Source organism: Sus scrofa, chromosome 1 (genome assembly GCF_000003025.6).
Source record: "Sus scrofa isolate TJ Tabasco breed Duroc chromosome 1, Sscrofa11.1, whole genome shotgun sequence".
NCBI lineage: Eukaryota > Metazoa > Chordata > Mammalia > Artiodactyla > Suidae > Sus > Sus scrofa.
Genome location: NC_010443.5, coordinates 26,468,027 through 26,490,008, shown reverse-complemented (window position 1 = coordinate 26,490,008; position 21,982 = coordinate 26,468,027). Strand labels below are relative to the sequence as shown.

The following is a 21,982-nucleotide window of genomic DNA, read 5'->3' as shown; positions in this document are numbered from 1 at the left end:
GTGACGTTGAGCCCTGCTTCCGAAATGCCCAGGTGACTCACGCGGGGACACCCCGGGGCGGGGCGCAGGAGTTTCTCGGGCGGAGGGCGGGGCGGCGGACGGGGCGGGGCGGCGGACGGGGCGGGGCGGGGCGGGGCGGGGCGGCACGCGGCTCGCCTCCTGCGCCTCCTGCGCCCCCTGCGCCCCCTGGCGGCGGGAGACCCAACAATGCTGCCATCCGCTCGGGCTCCGGGAGCCCGGCCCGGCGTCACGTGACTGGAAAGTCCCTGGGTGGAAATCCCCTGCTGTCCGCGGGCGGTAAAACAGAAAGGGAAAAAAGAGAACTGGCAGTCTGCAGCCTTAGTGGCGGCCAAGCGCTGCAAACTAGGAGGCCGCGGGGGCGGAGCGGCTCGAGCGGCTGTCCGGAGAACAGCCGCGGCGGCAGCTGGCGAGATCCACACCCCCGGCCGGCGGCCAGCAAGCGAGCCCCGAGCGGGGCGTCCATGGGGCGCCGCCTGCATCCGACCCCTACCGTGACCCCAGGCTGCGGCGCACGCCTGTCCTGACTTGGACTTGGGATTTCGGCAGCGGATCGCGCGGCCGGGAGAGGTAACCGCCGTATCCCCGCGCCGTCCGCCACGGGCATCCCGGGGCGAGAGCTGCGGGTGCGAATTGGGCAGCCACCCGCGGGGCTGGCCTGGTCGACCTGGCCCTGGGTTTGCAGCTGTCCCGGAGGGTAGTTTGTGGGCCGTTTGTGCCACTGTTGGTTCTGAACTGCTGGGAGTGGAGGTGGCCGCGCCAGATGTTGGAGTGACAGCATGGATTCCTCCAGCCAGCTGTTCCTTGCAGATAATGCGGAGAACTTGAATGGCAGCTGCCTGGGGAGCGTTGCCCTGGACCGCTTGGTCCGGGTTGTCGTTGGTGCTTTGCCCTTCGGCTTGTCTTTTTTTTTTTTTTTTTTTTTTTTTTGGAATCAAGCGCTGCATGCTTAAGGCCACGTAGACCTTGAGAACTGCTGTGGCCGCTTTCCAGTTTGTGCAGCACCAGCCCAAAGGAGTGGGAGGTCGCAGGGGCAGCAAAACTTGGGGGGTGGGGGTCAGGGGGGCCCAGACCGCTAAGCTTTCTGGGGACCGCTTGCAGACTCTCAGCAGCGTCAGAGAAGTATGTATGTAGCAGCGGGTCTTCGGCTTGCCTTTGGGGGGAGGGCGTGGGGGAGCTCCAGTTTAAAGCATCTGCAGGCCCCTACCCCCGAGTCAGACTGCCTTTGTCAGCCGGGGTCGTCCCACATCCTGCCACCTGGCCTTTCAGGAAAGCCGTAGTATTAAGTAAGGAAGGAGCTCAGCTCTTGTTGAGACCGCTTTGTTTTCAGTTCTCCCTGCCTCTGATCTTCTTTCCTTGGAAAGCTGCTCTGGTCAAGTGTCTCAGGGCCACCTTTTGGGAGAATCACTGTTTAAGAGTTCTCTGGACTACAGCCCCACTCTTCCAGATGGTTAAGCAGCCAGTTACTGCTTCATTCTCCGTGTCTAAGGTGTATCTTACTTTTTTTTTTTCCAATTCTTAATACAATTTTTGAATGAGGGGGGTACTTTCCAAAACTTCGATGGGGTGATTTGGATGAAAAAAGTCAGTGAAGGTAACAGAAGGGTGCAAGAAATGTTAAGGGCAGTATTGTTTATCTTTGCCTATAAGGACATTACAATCATAGCTCAGAAATTCTTTATCATGGGTCAGATTATTCTTTAATTATAAGTACGGAGAAGGCCAAGTTCTGGGCACTTGGGCAGTGAGTTTTGATTTCTTTTAAGGAGGCAATTCTGCAGGCCATTCGAGGTTGAACCAATGAATGAGATGACACTGGGCTATGAAATATTGACGTTTGCATGTCTGGCCTATGATTGCAGCTCTTACTATTTGAGAGCTTTGCTGAATGATCCTAGGTGCGGAAAATAATAGGAGAGTCTGAGAAGCAAAAAGAGGCAACACCTTGTTTCAGACCTTGCTCTTGCCTGTCTGTTCCCATGTGGGAGCAGCAGGCACTGCAACCACAGGTGTGGTGTTGTGAGCTGAGCAAGGGGGCAGGTGTTGGAAGACTTGGCTTCCAGGCAGAGCCCTGCCCCTGCATGACATGGGACCTACCTGAGCAGGACCAGTACTTGCGTTGCTGTAGCAAGAGACCTAGATGGTCATGAGATTTCAAGCCCAGGAAGAAGGGCGTCTTTGATCTTTAGCCTCAGCATCAAGCCTGGGTCTTGATGGTCAGGCAGTGGTCATATGTGGTCAGGTGGTGCTTGGTGAGTGATGGATGGACATGTGAATGACATCGTGAAAGCAACTTTTGCCATGCCACAGAGGGGAAGTGTGTGTGATGTTTTTGTCCCTTCTCTGTGTCTGTGGTCCTGCCATGATTTTGTTTAATTCCACCTGCAGAGAATGTCTGACATCAAAGGAGAGATTGCCATTTGACCCTGAGAATGACTTTTTCCGGGCTTCAACAGCTGTCAGATTAGGAATCCCGATCTAAATCTACCACCAGAAAACTCCTCAGAGGCAACCATGGGGTCATCCAAGCCACCTCTCCCCTTTGAGTGGCCCATGCTCACTTAGACCATTTTATCAAGGGTGCCTCCACCCACCCAGCACTGGCTCTCCTATAATCTAGGTTTTTTGCCTCCCTCTTAGGTTAGTTTAACTTCTATCTCAACTAGAGGCTTGCCCTGGCCAATGGTATGATGCAGGAGTGGGATTTGGGGGTTTGGGGGATGCAAACTGCTATATTTGGAATGGGTGGGCAGTGGGGTCCTACTGTACAGCACAGGGAAGTGTGTGTAATTGGGTCACTTTGCTCTGCAACACAACTTGATGAAATGTTGTAAATCAAGTCTACTTTAATAATAATGAAGGAAAAAAAAAAAAAGCAACTGCAGGGAAACTTCCTAGGGCCTCTGTAGATATTCTGAAACTGTCTTTGTCTTTCTCTTGGAAATCAGGATGGATGACAGGGCACCCTACTAAGGGTCAGTGACTGCAAGCTGGTGCTCCGCACTGCTCTGTGCTCTAGAGATCCCGCCTTATGTCAGTTCGCATCATTCCACATGGTTGCCTTGGGTTGGAAATGCTGGTTTTTGCCCTCCTTCTCTTTCATTTGTCCCGAGTGGCCCCTCTGTCTGAAACGTCTTTCTTGGTCTGCTTTCAGACTTTTATTTCTTTCCACCAGTGTATTGTGCTTGACAATATCAGGTGCAGACAGGGTGGAAAATGCATCTGAGGGTTGGTACCTGGAGGACGATAATAAAATTTGGTTGGCAGTTGAGTTGATGTAATTGAGCTCCACTATCTGCTCTTGGCAGTGTGGAATTTATCATTCTATTATTGCCATATTGTTATTATTAATTTCTTATTCTGATGTTGTAAAGTTCAATGGAGGGGTTCTGAAAGATGGCTGATGGCTCGTAAAATTGCAAAGCATCTTGCTGGAAATAGGCTTTTTTGTTGGTTGTAAAACATTCAGTTTAATGCTTTGTATGTTATAGTACATTTTATAAGTAAGCACTTTATAAGTATTTCTCTTTGGGACTGAAGAGGAAATTCTAATCAGCAGCCTAGGTGGCAGCATAAAATTGCAGGACTTTTTACAAAATATTTACTGCCTTTTGCAGTGGGGAGGTGGGGATGCGCTTAAAAGAGGCAAAGCAAGACTTTGCCTAAGAGCAGGGTTGCTTGGTGGTGCTCTTAGGAGAGAAAACAGGCTCGTCAGGACTCCGTTGTGCCTGTAACTGCATTCAGGGCTCCTAAAATCCAGTGGCTGCCCCAGAGCAGCATCGAAGTGAGATGGGAGCTTGGGTTGGTCACTAGACACAGTACCTGTTGCTGACAGACAGGCTTGGCTCCCTGACAGACGTTACTGAAAACACGGGTTATTCCCCTCCTCCTCAGTACCCACTCCCCGCCTTCCTTCTCTTGTTTAGACTAATCTTTAAAAGTGATGTAACTTACAACAGTCCAGTGTGAGTTAATCTGTGGGGCCAGCTAGTATCCTGGGAGCAGAGGTGACTAAGATCTTTTGCCTCTTGATTAGGGTAATGACAAGATCAAACACTGGGGTTTCCTGCAGGCAGGTATATAGGAGCCCTATCAAAGTCGAGCTAACGGAATGGGGTTTTCTTTCCCTCCTCTTCAGGCCTTGTAGAGCACCATGGCTGAGCAACTCCTTCCCCTGGCTTTGTATTTGAGCAACATGCGGAAGGCTGTGAAGATAAGAGAGAGAACTCCAGAAGATATTTTCAAACCTACCAATGGAATCATTCACCATTTTAAATCCATGCACCGATACACTCTGGAAATGTTCAGAACCTGCCAGTTTTGTCCGCAATTTCGGGAGATCATCCACAAAGCTCTCATCGACAGGAACATCCAGGCCTCCCTGGAAAGCCAGAAGAAGCTCAACTGGTGTCGAGAAGTGAGGAAGCTTGTGGCACTGAAAACGAATGGTAAGACTTGCTTTTGTCAGTGGGGTGGCTCCCAGGATGCAGGGTCCCATTCATTAAAAGGTGGTAGCTCTTATTTGAACCCAAGCTCAAATCTCTTGAGGCCATAGATAACCTTAGTAGAGAGGCTCTCTGAGGGACGTGTGAGGAAAGCAGGCTTCTTTTGTGAATATTTTAATTAGGGATATTTTCTAGCTGTGTATGTTAGAGAGCAGAGCTCACTGAGGCTTGGGGACTGCATTTCTAGACACCATCCCCCTATTAAGTATATGCTTATAGTATATATGTACGACTTCTGTATCTAATTCTTGCAACTGTTGAGTCATCTGTAAAAAACAAAATAAAACCCTTCTATTACATTTAGAATAGATAAGCAATGAGGTCCTACTGTATAGCACAGGGAATTATGTCTAGTCTCTTAGGATAGAGCATGATGGAAGATAATGTAAGAAAAGGAGTGTGTGTGTGTGTGTGTGTGTGTGTGTCTGTATGTCACTTTGCTGGACAGCAGAAATTGGCAGAGCATTGTAAATTGACTATACCTTATTTAAAAAAGAAAAAAAACTTTCCCTAGCCAGTAATAGAAAAGGCTTTAAGTTCAAAAGGAAAGCATGGTGTGAAAACTGGTAGTGTTTCCCACAGCTATTAGAAAATGCTTCTGTCGGTGGCCTTATACTTTTTGAATCGGTGGCATTTTATGGGTTAACCAGTGGCTGTTGTTGGCTCCTCCCCTGCCTAGGATTGTTGCCTGTGATCCCTTGATATGAACTAGAAAGATACTTGAGATTTTTAGCCCAGATTTTAGATGTCTCCTTCATTATTTTTAGGGAGTCCTCGTAATGCATTTCTTGCTGTCTGTGACTCTCTGCCCAATGGCCATTTATAACTAGTAGCTGTGTTCCTCTTCTAAGCTTTACTGTTTTGTTTTAATTATTTCCTTTGAACAAGAGTATGTACATCACAGAAACATTCAAGCATGCTGTTTTGGGCAGATACGAATTCTCCTTTATAAAGGTAGCTAATTATTACAGGAAGCAAGTAGACTGCCCTAGACAACTAAATGCTTACAGTCTAGGTAAGGCCAGAAATCTCCTGTCCTTAGCTCAGTGACGTTCCTAAACCATACCAATCAAAATAATGCATTGAAGGGCAAAATAATACACCTTTGTTGACAGTGAAATGATAAGAACATTAAGTTCATTAAGTGACTCGGTACATTAACTTTGGCCATTTTTGGTTGGGTAACTTGGCACGAATGAGGTATGTGTTTTTTTGCTTTGGTTCTGAGGGTCAGGCGCCTTGCCGCATCATCTTGCTTTTATTTTTGAAGCATAGTGGCTTAGAAACATGGATAGAAAGAACACTGGGGCTAGCTAGTGTTTACATTGTTCTTGGCATTAAATCGAGTCATGCTTAGAAGTAGGTAATTATGTTAAGTCACTATCAAGGGGTTTATATTCCTGACAGTTTGTGGTTTTAACTCTCTCCCATTTTATTACAAAAAGAAATGGAGTCCACTTTGGGAGAGTTGGAAACAAAGAGATCCTGTCAAATTAGAAATGTGGTAGAAGGAGAAAAACTGTATTGTCATGAACAGAAATTTTAGGTTTAACTTGCCCTGGTGCCTTCAGGAAGAAAAAAAAAAAAAAGGAATATAAAGAGTAAACACTTGTTTTGCAAAGATAATGTCATTTAGATCAAGGATTCACGCTACAAATAAAACTCCAAAAGCAAATGAATTTAGCTGTCATTTTCTGGGAAATAGGGATTTTTAGGCTCAGAATCCCTGTATTTCCCTACTTTCAAGAAAAGTCCTTAAAATTCTGGAAAAGGATGAAAAGGTATTTAGAGGAGGGAGGGAAACAAATGACTTTTCCTCTCTGATTTTTATGACCACCTTTTTTTTAAGCCCTCCCCCTAGAGGAGGGGTCTACAAAGTCAGTGGTCTGTTTGGGGAGGGGGTGATTCACAAGTTTGCATTTGAGGATATGAGACTGCGGTGAATGAGGAAGGGAGTAGGTGGCATAAAATTGAAACTTCATGTGAAAAATTCCAGCGTCTATTGGCTGCAGCGATTTCACTTGTCTAATGAGTAGCCCTATTCCAGCTCACTCTGACCACGCCCACTTGGAAAGTCCAGGGTGCACTTCGCAGTTTAAATGTCTACACACCAGAACAAAAAGTACAATAGCTGTTGCTCAATTGCTAGTCAAATAACTTAGCGCTGGGGAATTCCAGATGTTACTTAGGGAATTTTATGCTGGTGCATCTCAATAAAGAACTGAAAGTAAGCACAAGAAGAAGAAAAAAAGCCTTATCTTTGCTCTAGATTTTGCAAAGGGGAAATTTCAACAGAATGCAGTTGTTGCCACACTCCTGCCAAGACACAGGGCTTGAGGGATCTCTTTGGTTTGTGTGTTTCAATGTTTATTTAGCTGGTTTTTCTAAGTGTGTAAACTGAAGGGATACTGGCTGTGGATATATATATTTGAGGGTGTTTTGTTGTTGTTGTTGTTGTTTTACAGTTGACTATAATTAAAATTCGATAAAATTTAAAATAGCTTTATTGCTCTAACTTTTCCTTATCAAAACAATTATGCACTTGCCAAAAGAGACTAAGGAGTTAACCTTTTTGGTAGTAAACATTCCTCCAAAATGTTTATTCTCTGAAGATAGAAAAAAATGCAGTCTCCCGAATTGTGGCTTTTAACCTATAAAAGTAACAAAGTGATGGGAGGGAGTGAAATGGGTGGACTGGGAGTTTGGGGTTAGTAGATGCAAACTATTACCTTTAGAATGGATAAGCAATGAGGTCCTGCTGTACAGCACAGGGAACTGTATTCAGTCTCTTGGGACAGGCTATGATAGAAAATATATATAATGGCTGAGTCACTTTGCTTTGCCATAGAAATTGGTACAACATTGTAAATCAACTATAATTTCACAAAAAAGTAACAAAGTGATGGAGTAAAATTAGACCTTTTTTTTTTTTTCTCAAAAGACTCAAAATTCTTAAAATGCCAGCCCTAAACACTGACTTATTGTCCAATGTTGACAACTAGGCATTCTTTAACTCTGAAAAAGGACTCTAATTGCTCACAAGCAGGTTTGCACAAAGCATTTCGGGGGCGGTAGGTAGTTCAGTCTTTTCCATCCCATTCTACCAAGCAGCAGAGGAAACTCCCAGGCCCCAGAAGCTGCAGTGGGATGGTCAAGTCATTTACCACTGAGTCATAGCCAGACCGTCCCTGTCTAGTAAATGGAGTCAGACCAGCTTCCTGGGTTGAGCTTCTTGCCCTGTTTGTTCTCTCTTAGAGAGCAGTCGTGCCAGTGTCTTAGCCAGAAAGTCAAGAATGTTAGAAAGGAAAGAACTTTGGTGACTGTGATCCATGCATTTCACCAAGAGGTTAAGCACAGGTTAAGCAATTGCCCCCCACCCCCAACCCCTCCAGGGTCAGCTAAACTTGTTAGGGCAAAGCCAGGCTGGAACCAAGGTCTCCTGACTCTCAGTCCCTGGCTCCTCGACTCTGTTCATATCATTCATTAACAATAAGTGTAAAAAGACTGATTTTTTTCAAGCTGTCATCACCGTGTGAAATGCTACCAGTTTGCCCTTCAACTACAAAATCAACCTGTTCGTTCGCTTTTCTCAAGAGCTCTGTCGAGTCTAACAGGAAGAAGCCTGGTTTGTTCTGAAAACCTCTGCAGGCCTTGGATGCTGATTGATTGAATTTGTCTCCCTTCTCTCCTCAGGGGACGGGAACTGCCTCATGCATGCTGCTTCCCAGTACATGTGGGGTGTTCAGGACACAGACTTGGTGCTGAGGAAGGCGCTCTTCAGCACCCTCAAGGAGACGGACACACGCAACTTCAAATTTCGCTGGCAGCTGGAGTCCCTTAAATCTCAGGAATTCGTGGAAACGGGGCTTTGCTATGACACCCGGGTATGTTGTGTTTCTCCATCAGGCATCTACTGACAGAGCTCCATGGTGTGAAAATGGTACCTCAGGCCAGTCCCTGCTCTCAAGGAGCATATGATTTGCCAGGTCACATGAACTCAGTGGAAAACACCAGAAACCTGCCTTGAGACGAATCTGAGGCTCTTGTCACTGCTGGGGGGTCTCCAGGGCAGCAGCTTCCCAGCTGGGGAGTCATTGTAGAAGGATCTTTCTGAGCATGGCCTTCCCTGTGGCGTTTTGGTTGTTTTTCAGTTTGATTGCCCTTTGCATGCTTTACTGAGCCAGCCCATCACATTCAGACGGGTGCCTCCCCGTTTTCAGTCACAAGTTTGGGATTTTTGTGCACATTTGGATTTTTGGCAGGGATTTTTTTGAAAGCAGGTGCTGTCCCCATCTTCCCCTACTTTTGAGTTTACCTTGTGGTGGAAAAAAGTAAAGGAAGAAAACCAAAATGGGGAAAATAGGGTGATCATTTGAATGATGATTTCATGAAAAGGGAAAAGCAAGCTGAGTGATCAAAGTGAATAATTAAGAGTGAAGACAGAGTTGTTTTTTGAATACAGAGTACATTCAATCCTTTTTTTTTCCCCTCTCCCCTTAGAATTGGACTGAGGAATGGGACAACCTTATCAAAATGGCATCCACGGACACACCAGTGGCCCGAAGTGGACTTCAGTATAATTCACTGGAAGAAATACACATATTCGTCCTTTGCAACATCCTCAGGAGGCCAATCATCGTCATTTCAGGTGAGATGCCTGCTGATGGCTTATCTGTCTTTAAGTGCTTTTCAGCTTTAATGCGTTACCTCTTCGGAAAACCCAAGCTCCTAAAGCTACAGGGGACCATAGCTAAATGGAATCTGGTGAAAGTCACAGAGGGCCTTATGTCTTCTTTCTTTTTCCTTAAACAGACAAGATGCTGAGAAGTTTGGAATCGGGTTCTAATTTCGCTCCTCTGAAGGTGGGCGGAATTTACTTGCCTCTGCATTGGCCCGCCCAGGAATGCTACAGATACCCTATCGTTCTCGGCTACGACAGCCAACACTTTGTCCCCCTGGTGACCCTGAAGGACAGTGGGCCAGGTGAGAAAATTGAGCCTCTATTCACTTTTGTAACCGCTGGTAGATCGTGGTACCCTCTATTCCTGCCGAACATCAGGGTTTTCCCTTTTGTTCCTTATTGGAAGAGTCTCCTTTCAGTATATTAGTTTTATTTAAATACAGCATTCTGTCACTTGTTTGGTTAGCAGCAATAATGCAATAGCAGTAATTACAGGGTCCTGCCACCTTCTTGTGTATAGCTTGGGAAGTACTGCCAGCATGTTAGTGGCAGGTAAGATATATGTGTATTACTGCTGCCATTTCTTAATTAACCCATGATACAGTGAGTGCCTGGCATGGAACAGGTGAATATCTGGCAGGTTAGCCATTATTATAATAGCTTCATGTAGAATTAATAAGGTATTTCATAACTGCTTCAGGTACCTTATTCCATTTCATCTTCACATCATCCCTGTGGGTGCTCTAAGCACTGGTAGCCTGCTTTTACAGTTGAGGCACTTGAAGCTCAGAGAGGTTAAATAACTTGCCCAAGGTCTCAGAGCTGGATGGTGGCAAAGTAAGGATTTGAACTCAGATCGGTCTGATTCTGAAGTGTGGGAATTTAACCAGTAAGACCCACTGTCTTCAGGCTGCTTAATATTCTGTGAGCTTCCTGGAAACAGTGCATTTTTTATTAGAGTTTAGCGCAGCTTGTTTCCCCATTTGATTTTGTGGCTAGATAATGCTTTTCCATGCTGTAATTGGATCCTTTCTGCATTTTCAAAATGTAGTCATTATATAAACACAGTGAGATCACACACAGTCTCATTTAGTAGAATCATGTTTTGCTCATGTGTTATTTTTTTCCCTCAGAAATCCGAGCTATTCCACTTGTTAACAGAGAGCGAGGAAGATTCGAAGACTTAAAAGTTCACTTCTTGACAGATCCCGAAAATGAGATGAAGGAAAAGCTCCTGAAAGAGTACTTGACGGTGATAGAAATCCCCGTTCAAGGCTGGGACCATGGCACCACCCATCTAATTAATGCTGCAAAGTAAGCAGTTTGTTTTTAGCTCTGTCCTTTGTTATCTTTAAGCTGCTGCTACCCCAGGGACCATCAGTAAAGTTATTTGAAGCCAGTTTCCTCCAGTGTACAACAGATTCAAAGACTTGTACCTGAGTCAGAGAGGATCACTTCCGGCAGCATTAAGTTCAAATGGGATCAAGTAATGTAACCATAAATATTTTTCTGCATATCTGGATGCTGCAAGTCACAACTGTGACTTCTAAACGTGTGTTTACTTCAAGGATAGTTTCCTTTTTTTTTTTTTTTTTTAAATTGCCCTGGTGTCAGACTAGCAAGTGAAAATTCTCAGAAACAGAAGCCTCATTCTCCTGGCTTCTGGGTAAGGCAGACACATCAGATGCAGACTGGCCTGAGAATGTGTTTATGTGGCACACATGACTTTGCCACGTGGAGCGGGGAGGAGAGACCCAGGGTGGAAGTTGTACAGGTATCGAAATGGTAACCCTGACTTTATGATAAAGAGACGCCTGTTTCCTGGAACTCAGAATGCACAAGAGGAGACCAAGAAGGCCTTGAGAGAATCGGTTTCTCAAAGTGAAGGTGAACAAAGTACAGAGAGTCAGAAATCAGTACGGAACACCCGTGGGTGGGTCCTCCTCTCAGTTACAGCTCGTGGCAGGTAGCGCTGCTAGGGACCAGGAGCAGGTTTAACACAACGTACAGAACACAATGTTCCGAAGTAGTTTGTACTGCAAAGTAGGTTTGTCCCCAATGACTGTTCTGAATAATGTTTCACTAGAAATTGGATCTCTGAGAAGTTAGAAAGTAAAAGTGACTTTTTAGAGAGTTTGAGCTAGTGATGTAAAGATTCTATGAGTATCTGTGTGTGTGGTCTCATATTTTTCCTTTCGTCTTTAGGTTGGATGAAGCTAACTTACCCAAAGAAATAAACCTGGTAGACGATTACTTCGAACTTGTCCAGCATGAGTACAAGAAGTGGCAGGAAAACAATGAGCAGGGGCGGAGAGCCACGCACCCTCAGAACCCTCTGGAGCCTTCCGTGCCCCAGCTTTCTCTCATGGACATCAAGTGCGAGACGCCCAACTGCCCTTTCTTCATGTCGGTGAACACCCAGCCCTTGTGCCACGAGTGCTCAGAGAGACGGCAGAAGAACCAAAGCAAACCCCCAAAGCCCACCTCCAAGCCGGACCCCGAGGCGCTGCCCGGCCTGGCGCTTGGAGCCTCCCGCGGGGAGGCCTGGAACCCCGAGGAGCCCTCTGGGGGCCCCCGCTCAGCCCCTCCGACGGCTCCCAGCCTCTTCCTGTTCAGCGAGACTACGGCCATGAAGTGCAGGAGCCCCGGCTGCCCCTTCACGCTCAACGTGCAGCACAACGGCTTCTGCGAGCGATGCCACAACGCCCGGCAGCTCAACCCCGGCCACCCCCCGGACCCCACGCGCCATCTCGACCCCAGCAAGTGCCAAGCCTGCCTCCAGAACGTCACCAGGACGTTTAACGGGATCTGCAGCACTTGCTTTAAAAGGACTACGGCTGAGCCCGCCTCCAGCCTCGGCTCCAGCATCCCCCTATCCTGCCACCAGCGCTCCAAGTCCGACCCCTCGCAACTGGCCCAGAGCGTCTCCCCACACCCCTGCCGCAGAGCCGGGCCTGAGGCTCCCTCTGGCTGCTCCGCCTCGGCCGCACGGACTCCGGGGGACAGGACGGGGACGAGCAAGTGCAGAAAAGCCGGCTGCATGTACTTTGGGACTCCGGAAAACAAAGGCTTTTGCACGCTGTGTTTCATTGAGTACAGAGAAAATAAACGTGAGTGAGATGACAGGTTTCCTCACCCCTGTTTCAAAACTCTGTGTGGAAGGGGGTTTGCCCCAGAAAGTCAGGATGGGAGCCCCTCTGGGACTTGAGTGTGCCTTGCCCAGGGGGACAGTCACAGTGGCTCTGCCAGCACACGGGGAAGCAAAAGCATAGAATAGCCTGTTTCAAAACCCATAAGAGCCCTGTGATCACTTTAGAGAATTGGTTTTTATAAGACCGTGCCGTGTTGCATTTGTAAGGGAGAATTTTAACTAGACTTCTTTTGACACACCAGCAGAATAGAGAAAACTAAAACCTGGAGAGCAGTAGCTAGAGCGACATCTCCATGGACATCATAAGAACACTTGCTTGGTTTTAAGAATCTCAAATGCAAAAGCAGGGCGGGCGCCTCCGGTCTATGCTCATTCTGTCACTGTGACCCACCCCTGTGGCATGTGCCAAAGTGAGAGATCTGTAAAATCAAAGATATTTTCATTATAGATTTCTGTTTGTTGCTTTGCTGAGTTTCTAAAGGGTTGCTCTCATAGATACAGGAAAGCTGGCCTAATCTGCCCCAGGCACCTGTTTGTTTCTCTGAGGTCGGCGTTTGTCTGCGTGGTGACCCGTATGTGGTACTGATTCGCCTTGACTCTCTTGTAGATTTCGTCACTGCCTCGGGGAAAGCCAGTCCCACGGCCTCCAGGTTCCAGAATGCCGTCCCCTGCCTGGGCAGGGAATGTGGCGCCCTCGGAAGCACGGTGTTTGAAGGATACTGTCAGAAGTGTTTCATTGAGGCTCAGAATCAGAGATTTCATGAAGCAAAAAGGACTGAAGAGCAGCTGGTGAGACATCTTGAGGGACTTCCCCCTCCTGCTGGAGTGATAAGCGGGCTCTCCTCCCTGCTGGGTTCCTGGGAAAAACCAGGGGAAAAGGCAGAGGGAGCCCGGGGGTTGGAGGCCCAGCAGTTACTGCTGATTTCCATGGCCTAGGTTTACCTAAGAATTCATTTTAAAAAGCAAATAAAGTCAGCCATGGAATAAAATCTCTTAAAGCCTTTGCAAAGCGATCAGAGACTTCTTGGATTTGTAGCAGAAGCTACATGGCCCGCAGACTTTCTTAAATAAGCCTCTTGTCATGAGACAGAAGGGGAAGGCAGAGCATCCTGGGTGCCTGCACTTATTTTCTTACTTATAAGAAAAGCAAACATTCATTGATAGGCATCTCTCTTATTGGTTGTGGAATGGTCCAGGAATCTGTCTAAATGAGGGCAGCTTAGTATTAATCCCAATGGAGGCAAGCTGGGCCAGTGTTTGCCAGGGTTAGGGTCGGTGCTTCCATGGAGCCTCACTGGGGCCAGATCTGTTCTCATGGGTTGGGTAGGAAATGTCTTTGGAGATGCCAGTCTGTGGCCACACAGTCGCCTTGGCCAGGCAGATGCCTTTAACCCCACACAGCCCTTTGTAGATCCCACGCTGTCAGATGAGATGGCACTGTGGTCTCCCTGAGAAACGTGACAACCGTTCTCTCTGCTTTCTCCACCCAGAGGCTGAGCCAGCGCAGAGACTTGTCGCGAGCCACCCAGAGCGCTTCCAGGTCCAAGTGCGCCCGGGCCACCTGCAGGAACGTGCTGGCCTGCTGCAGCCAGGAGCTGTGCATAGAGTGCCAGCCCCTTGGCCAACGAGTGAGCCCTGGCGCCCGGCGGCCAGAGCCCGTCCCAGAGGATCCCCCGACGCAGCGCTGCCGGGCCCCCGCCTGCGACCATTTCGGCAATGCCAAGTGTAACGGCTACTGCAATGAGTGCTTTCAATTCAAGCAGATGTATGGCTAGCCCAAGACAGGGCGGCAGCCCGGCCCAGGGAGACCTGGAACTTTAGCCAGCGTGGTGCTCTGCTGTCAAGACCCCCATGCCACCGGAGGGTCCGTCCTTGCACGATTAGCTCAGGGTTCGTCTGAGCAAGGGAGGAAAGTAGCTCTCGGTCACAGCCTGGAATGGGAGCGGCACGTATGGCTGGCAGCAGATGGCCTGGGATTCAGCCTGGGGCTGCTCCTCCTCTCCTTCCAAGCAGGAGGCCAGGGACCTCGTGGACTCAGTATGCAGGCCAGGACTGCTGCTGCGTCTTTCAAGAAAAAGGAGAAGACACAGGGTCAGGAGGGCCAGGAAACCTGGAGCCATTCCCTCTGCCCTCCAGCCGCATTTGTCACTCAAGGAGACCCATTGTCTCACTCAAGGAGATGAAGAGCTGAAGCCTCAGGGCCAGTGGGCCCTCCCCGCCAGGAGCGCAGGAAGCTTGGGGAAAGTGGACAGATCCAGAGTGTCAGTCATTTGGGGTATTTCCCTGCCTGCCTCATTCCTTTCCCACAGACAGGGCAGAAGCAGAACCATCCACGGACTGTGATTCTGAGGCTGCTGAAACTGAACAAGTTAACAATGAAAAGCAAATCAGCTGCTCTTTACAATATGCACCTTTTAAAACTCAGACCGTCTTAGTGGGCAGATGTGTAACTCTTGGTTATCACTGTCTTTACTTCTAAAGGTTACATTGAACTGAGGTGTGCATAAACACAGTACACATATAATGTCCCCTTATGTATAAGGGAATAGTTGGCTTTTTTTTTTTTTTTTTTTTTTTAACTGGAGTGAAATGCTGCCCTAGGAGTTGTAAGAAGACTGAATAATAATAACCTGTTTTCTGGTTGTTGTCGGGGCAGGCACCATCCATAACAGCAGCACTCTATTCAATCTATGTAAATCACTTTATTTATTTTATTGCAAACTTTAAAGTTATTTAAGTGAAGATGTTCCTTTTGATCTAAGGAAGATGCTGAACTGTCTTCCTGCTTGCTTTCAATCACGTGATCGACTGGGGCAAGTTCCCGACCGCAGTGGAGGTGTCGGCCTCGTCCATGCTCTTTGGTTGCCTTCCTTAGGAAAGACGGAATTGCATCGACAGTAAGTTCATGAAAATCTCACGCTTCTTCGTGAAACTCTGGCCAGAGCCACTTCCCAGCCCTCTGATAAGAAACTGTTCTCCAGCAGCGTATAGATGCTTCTGCGTATCCTACCTCCTTAGAGAGGCGATTGGGAAGGAGCGGGGGTGAGATTGGAGATCACAGTGAGAGATGCTGCCTTTGATGCTGGTCTTATTTGCTGTATTAATGCTGTGTCCTGGGGTGCGGGGCACCTTAGCATTGGGACAGCAAAACCCTTGTAACCATGAGTATGAGATTTCTTTCTGTCCTTGGCTTGCAGTGTCTCTGTGTGCTTTGTGTGTTACTGTCATACTTGTTCTAGGGGGAAAAAAAAAAAAAAAAAAAAAAAAAAAGGCAGGGGAAACACATTGTCCCCAGAGGTAAAGGCTGCTATTTTATTTTATTTTATTCTTTCGGCCTGGACTTACGACCTGAAAATTGGCAAGCGCTAACTCTCCATGGCCTTTACTTGTGCTACGTGATAACGTTTTCTCCTTGGAACACCGTAGGCCTTTTTCCTCAACATATCTCTGTAATTTCTTTCTAAAGGTTTCAAATAAACTTCAGTGTGTTCATTTAGTTCTTTTAAAGTTGTTATTTTAATATTGTATGTGTATCAATATTTTCATTCCTAATGTGAAAAAATTGAATTATTTATACTTATTATAGAAAGCATTTGAAATTTGCACATTTAGTTATCTCTCATAGAAAACAGTTGACTTTGTGTTGGCTTTCTTCAAGTTTTCCTAAATTTGAATGTAAATTTTCACATAAGTCAAAATTTATAAATAAATTATTTAAGAACAAACTGTGATGTCTTCTCTTTACAAATGATGAAAGAGAAAGGTGCAAATATTAAGACCCGGCTTTGCCAACAATTTTAGTTCAAGGTACACCTGGGCAGACGATAATACCTCTCGCCCACAGGTAGTAAGAGAGGTTACCAAATCACCTTTTGTACAGTAGAAATTATCACCACATTGTATATCAACTGTGCTTCTATAACACTTAAAAATGAAAAAAAATCATAATAATTAAATTATAGTGTTAGCATTAATTTTGTGTAATAAAACAGTTTATTGGCCAAAAAAAGGGGGGGGATAAGGCATCTGATTTCACTGTAAGGACACCGAGGCTCAGTGGGAGTGAGAAAGACCTGCCAGTGTCTGTTGCTGTGAGGTGCCAGGTCCCTGTGCTCCTCTGAAGGGTCCTGCCCTAAGCCTCAATAAAGTGCAGAAACAGAGGACAGGAGGGAGAAGCAGAGAGACAACGGAGAGAAATCAGAAGGGAGGAAGGAGTGTGAGACTTGCTGGGTCAGACCTACAGCTATCAAGACAGCACCTGTGTCCTGGGATATGACAGATGATCCATTCTTCCACCCCATACAAATGTACCTGCGGAAAGATTGACTTCAGAGCCTGTGCAGCTTCTGGGATCTCTTCCCTTAAGCTCTCCAAGAGATTCTGATCATCAGCCAGATTTTAGAACCATGCATTTAAAGAAATAGTTAGATTTTTGAAGTTACCGTAAGAAAATTTCACGTACAAGAAAGTGGAGAAGAGCATGATAAACCCCCATGTACCCATCATCCAGTTTCAACAATTATCAACATCTTGCCAAATCTGTTTCATCCATCACCTCTGTTTTTACCTGGACGATTTCAAAGCAAATTTCAGATACTGTGTTCTCACACTCACAAATACATCAGTGTGCATCTCTTACTGGCAGGAATATATTCTTTTAATGTAACCACCATTATCACACACAACTAAATAATTTTTAAAAACCATCCTATCCTATGTTCTAATTTCTCAGATTGTGGACTATATAGAGTCCTATTGCTTTTGATTGCTGACATTTCTTAAGGTTCTTTTATTCTGTGGCATACCCTTTTTAATTTTGCATGCTATTAAGCAATTAGGTCATTTGTTCTGCAGAAGAGCAGCTCACATTCTGGATTTGACAAATTACTTTCTTCTGCTGTCATTTAACTTGTTTTTCTAGACTTCTCATTTGATTCTGGTTCAATCAGGCAAGAATAGTTTGCAGGTGATGCTTGTGTATGTGTCTCAGGGCCTTCTATCCTGTCTGAGCTGTGTGAACACTTAGCCAGGGGAACCACAAAGCTTCGAACTGATCTCTTCCCTTTTCCTCCATTCTTCCCCCATCTCTCACCCAGCATTAAGGTACAATTCTTCAATCAGTGTGATGAACATAAGCATTTGACCATAAGTCATCCGGATTTCTAAAAGTAGGAAGTGACTTATAATTAGCAAATTATCTCTGACTCAGAGGGATGGCACATAGACATGGGAGCAGGGGCAGTTTGAGGGCAGCGAGGGAGACACTTAGGGCAGGCCTCCTATCTGGATTGGTGGGTGGACCTCTGGGGGCTGGGGGCCCTATAAAGCACATGTACAACTTTATGGAGGAGTGTGTACATTATTTCAAGTGGGGCCAGTGGCTTTCTTCAGAATCTCAAAGAAATTGATGACTTTCCAAAAAGGCAAAGAACCTAGGCATAGAGAGCTGGAAAATAAGACTTGGAAGGAACAGGCTTTGCTTCAGCTTGCCCAAGTCTCCACTCTTAATACTGCAGAATATCACCTTCATACCACACACGGGTGGATGCTCAGATCATCCAAAACTGAACTCATAACACTTTATCCCTGCTCTCCTCCTTCCATGCCCAGGGAAGGACATTATTAGCTTCTTAGCCACCTCTAGATCTTTCCCTCTCCTCCCAACCCAAATTTCCATGAAGTATATCTCCAAAACACCTCTCAAGTCCATTCTTTCCCCCTTTCCTCCTGCTGTTCCAGCTTGGGCTCCAGCCTCCTGCTGTCTTTTTTTTTTTTTTTTTTTTTTTTTTTTTTTGCCTCTAGCCTTTCCTTTCTAGCCACTCTCTTACTAGTCATCTCTGCTTGCAAATCACAAAATGGTGGTGCTTCTCCTCTCATTGAAACTGCCTGATGGCTTTCTACTGCTCCCAAAGGCAGGTGCATGCAACCAAAAGATACAGGAAGAAAACAGAAAACCTCTGAGCTCACTTAGCTAATATTTGATATATGGATTACTATGGTGTCCTTCTCTTGTCAGCATCAGGGGGTCACTGTCACCCAAGCAGTTCTTCAGCTCAGAGAAGGTAGCAATGGTGCCTTCATTCACTCACTTCCTGCATATTGAGACAACACTTGACCTATCCCTTGTTACATGATTTTATTACCCAAAGGGTTGAGTCTATATCCATACACTCTCTTACCTGCACACTTAAACTTGGAAACCACATATTCTAGTCCAATTAAAAACTATGGCGTTGGAGTTCCCATCGTGGCTCAGAGGAAACAAATCTGACTAGCATCCATGAGGATGCAGGTTCGATCCCTGGCCTCACTCAGTGGGTTAAAGGTCGGGTGTTGCTGTGTGCTGTGGTATAGGTCACAGACAAAGCTCGGATCTGCTGTTGCTGTAGCTGTGGTGTAGGCCAGCAGCTGCAGCTCCAATTCAACCCCTACCTACACTTGGAACTTCCATACGCCGAGGGTGTAGCCCCCAAAGAAAAAAAAAATCTATGGCATTGGAAGATGTAAAATATTATATTTAGAATGGATAAGAAATAAGGTCCTACTGTACAGCATAGGGAAATATATTCAGTCTCTTGAGATAGAGCATAATGGAAGATAATATGATAAAAAGAATGTATATGTGTGTGTATGACCATGCTGTACAGTAGAAATTGGTACCACACTGTATATAAACTATACTCTAATAAAAAAAAATTTCAAACTATCCAAATGAAGAGTTTCAGGGGGTATTGAACCTATTTATTAGAAAGATCAAAGTATTTTTACACCTTCCCAACTGATATTAAAGAAGATTAGAATTTACTAGATGAGTTTCAACAAAAATCTTTGCCGAGTTGGTACTGGGAATTAAATTTAATTAATCATGAATAAAAGCACAATGATTCTTTTCTTTTTCTCCAGCATCTATTGTTTTTCTATCTTTCGCAAGTATCTTTTCTAGTTTAGACAATCAAGGATCATAACAAAGTGAATTTAGAATCAGATTTTGGAATGGTTTTGATATAAAGTGATAGATTAACTTTATAAAATAATGAAACATTTATTATTTTACTTCTTAATTAAAACAAAAGGTGTTTTTACTATCAATAAAAATAGTTATTTTAAAATAATGCTTAATTGGAGTTCCCGTCGTGGCTCAGTGGTTAATGAACCGGACTAGTATCCATGAGGACACAGGTTCAACTCCTGGGTCAAGGGTCTGGCGTTAGCATGAGCTGTGGTGTAGGTCACAGACGAGGCTTGGTTCTGGCATTGCTGTGGCTGTGGCATAGGCCAGCCGCTGCAGCTCTGATTCGGCCTATCCTCAGAACCTCCATGTGCCATGGGTACAGCCCTAAAAAGACAAACAAATAAATAAATACATAATGCTTAATTCATCTTTATCTCACTGTTTTAAAATTACTATATTTGTGATTTTCAATGTCTCATAGAATAGTATATTTTAATTTATTTAAAATAATATACATACTGTAAATGCATACTCAAAAAAGGTTTTTAAAGGTGGTATGTGATCGAAAGCCATAGGGGTCTAATTTCCAGCATGTTATACAATGTGTTTTACAATCTGAACCAACGTAACTATTCCTTCTTGTCTTCCACTACCATAGTATATATATCTCCTGGCCTTCTAGGACTCTCTCCTATGCCCTCTAGAATAGGACACCTTTTTGGTCTCAGGCCCTTTACATTCTTAAAAATTACTAAGGACCCCAGAAATCTTCTGTTTATATGTCATATCTGTTTATATTTACCATTTTAGAAATTGAAACTGAAAACAACTTCAAAACACAGAGTACACAAGCAAACGTCCCCTTAGTTTCCAGAATGATGACATCATTACATGTCATGGAGCCTCTGGAAAACTGCACTGCACGCTCATGAGAGACTAAGGACAAGAAAAGACTATAGCACCTTGGTATTGGGATAAACATATTTTTTTCATGTTGGAGAGTCCTTGACAGAGTCTAAGGACCCCCGGAGATTTCCAGACCACACTTTAAGAACCTCTGCTCTAGAATAATGATTCTTACCTAAAGGTTCCCACCACACCAGTAACATCTGTAGAAATGTTTGGAGAATTCCCATGGCTGTGACTTGACTCTGGCCAGGAGTTCAGTGCATAGAATTGTCCCTCTGTATGCACAGCAGATTGGTTCCAGGACCCAGCAAACACTGAAATCCAGGGTGCTCAAGTCCCTTATATAAAACAGTGTTCCAGGGTTGAGCACTGTATCCATGGATGTGGAACCCACGAATACCGTGGGAGGGCCAGCAGTGTTGTGGGGCAGGGGCCTGGGCAGATAGGATGGCACCAAGCCCTGGCTTAGACCTTCTCTAAGCAATACACTCTGTTGGACTCTGTGCTCTTTTGACTATGTGCCATGCCATAAAACTTTTTTCTATTTTTTTATTAAAGTATAGTTGATTTACAGTATTGTGTCAATTTCTGCTGCACAGCATAATAACCCAGTCATACACACACACACACACACACACACACACATACATTCTTTTTCTTATACTGTCTTCCATCATGATCTATCCCAAGGATTGGGTATAGTTTCCTGTACTAACACAAACATTTTTTGAGCATACACTCCTGCTATACATGGATTTGTTTCTTTTTTTTTTTTTAATTGAAGTGTGGTTGATTTACAATGCTGTGTTAATTTCTGTTGTACAGCAAAGTGACTGAACCCACAACCTGCCTCTGCCATCCCCTATTTCCTAGCCCACTCCTATGCAGCCCTCAGGACTCAACTCAAGAGTCCCATAATCCAAGAAATATCTTCTGTCGCACATTCTCCAGTTTGAGTTAGCTGCTTTCCTTAGGCGTTCCATTAAACTCCTTGTACTTTTCTGTCACTACATTGTACTAACTGGTTAACTTGTTTATCATCAGTGTGAATTTCTTAAAGAAACTGTCTTTTTCTCTGTCCCAAATTCTTAACAGTTGGGACTTTCTCTTAGGAGCAAATATTGAGATGGTATTTGAGGTTTAATTTGTTTATGAAAGATCAAAACTTCATGTTTTGCCTGGAGCCAGCCTTCTCCACTATCTACCATGGGCAAAAGAATGAAAAATCTGGTTGTATTTTCTCTCCTGGTGATCACCACCACTAACCTCCACGAGAAAGCAAGTCACCATTGAGTTGAATCCTAACAAGGATGTCAATGCTAACTTGCAGGATGTGCAAGGATTTTTGTGTTGCCTTAAGTAGTCCGACTTCGTTACAAAGAGACTTTCATGGCCTAGAATTCCTTAATCAAGGTAGTGCTTTCACATCTGGCACAAATGATCTATCTACAAAACAGAAACAACAGAGCAGGGACAAGGAGAGCAGACTTGTGGTGGCCAGCGGGGAGGCAGGAGGGAGTGGGATGGATGGGGAGTTTGGGGTTGTTAGATCCGAACGGTTACATTTGGAATGAATAAGCAGTGGGGTCCTACTGTACAGCATAGGGAACTCTGTCCAGTGTCTTGGGTGAGAACTTGGTGGCAGAGGGTATGAAAACAAAGCATGTTCATATATGTGTGACTGGGTCACTTTGCTGTACAACAGAAATTGGAGACATGGTGTAAGTCACCTATACTTTAATAATCAAAAAGGCAGTGCTCTAAAT

General features: G+C 45.3%; 1 protein-coding gene across 4 annotated transcripts; it reads left to right on the top strand.

The window, feature by feature from the left end:
* TNFAIP3 (TNF alpha induced protein 3) lies at positions 238-15,851 on the top strand. 4 transcript variants are annotated; one of them, XM_005659182.3, is made up of 9 exons: positions 238-588; positions 4,157-4,466; positions 8,217-8,407; positions 9,024-9,171; positions 9,336-9,506; positions 10,338-10,518; positions 11,410-12,314; positions 12,963-13,144; positions 13,846-15,851. In XM_005659182.3, exons 2-9 carry the CDS (start codon positions 4,172-4,174, stop codon positions 14,128-14,130), a joined length of 2,358 nt encoding a protein of 785 aa, XP_005659239.1. In that variant the 5' UTR covers positions 238-588; positions 4,157-4,171; the 3' UTR covers positions 14,131-15,851.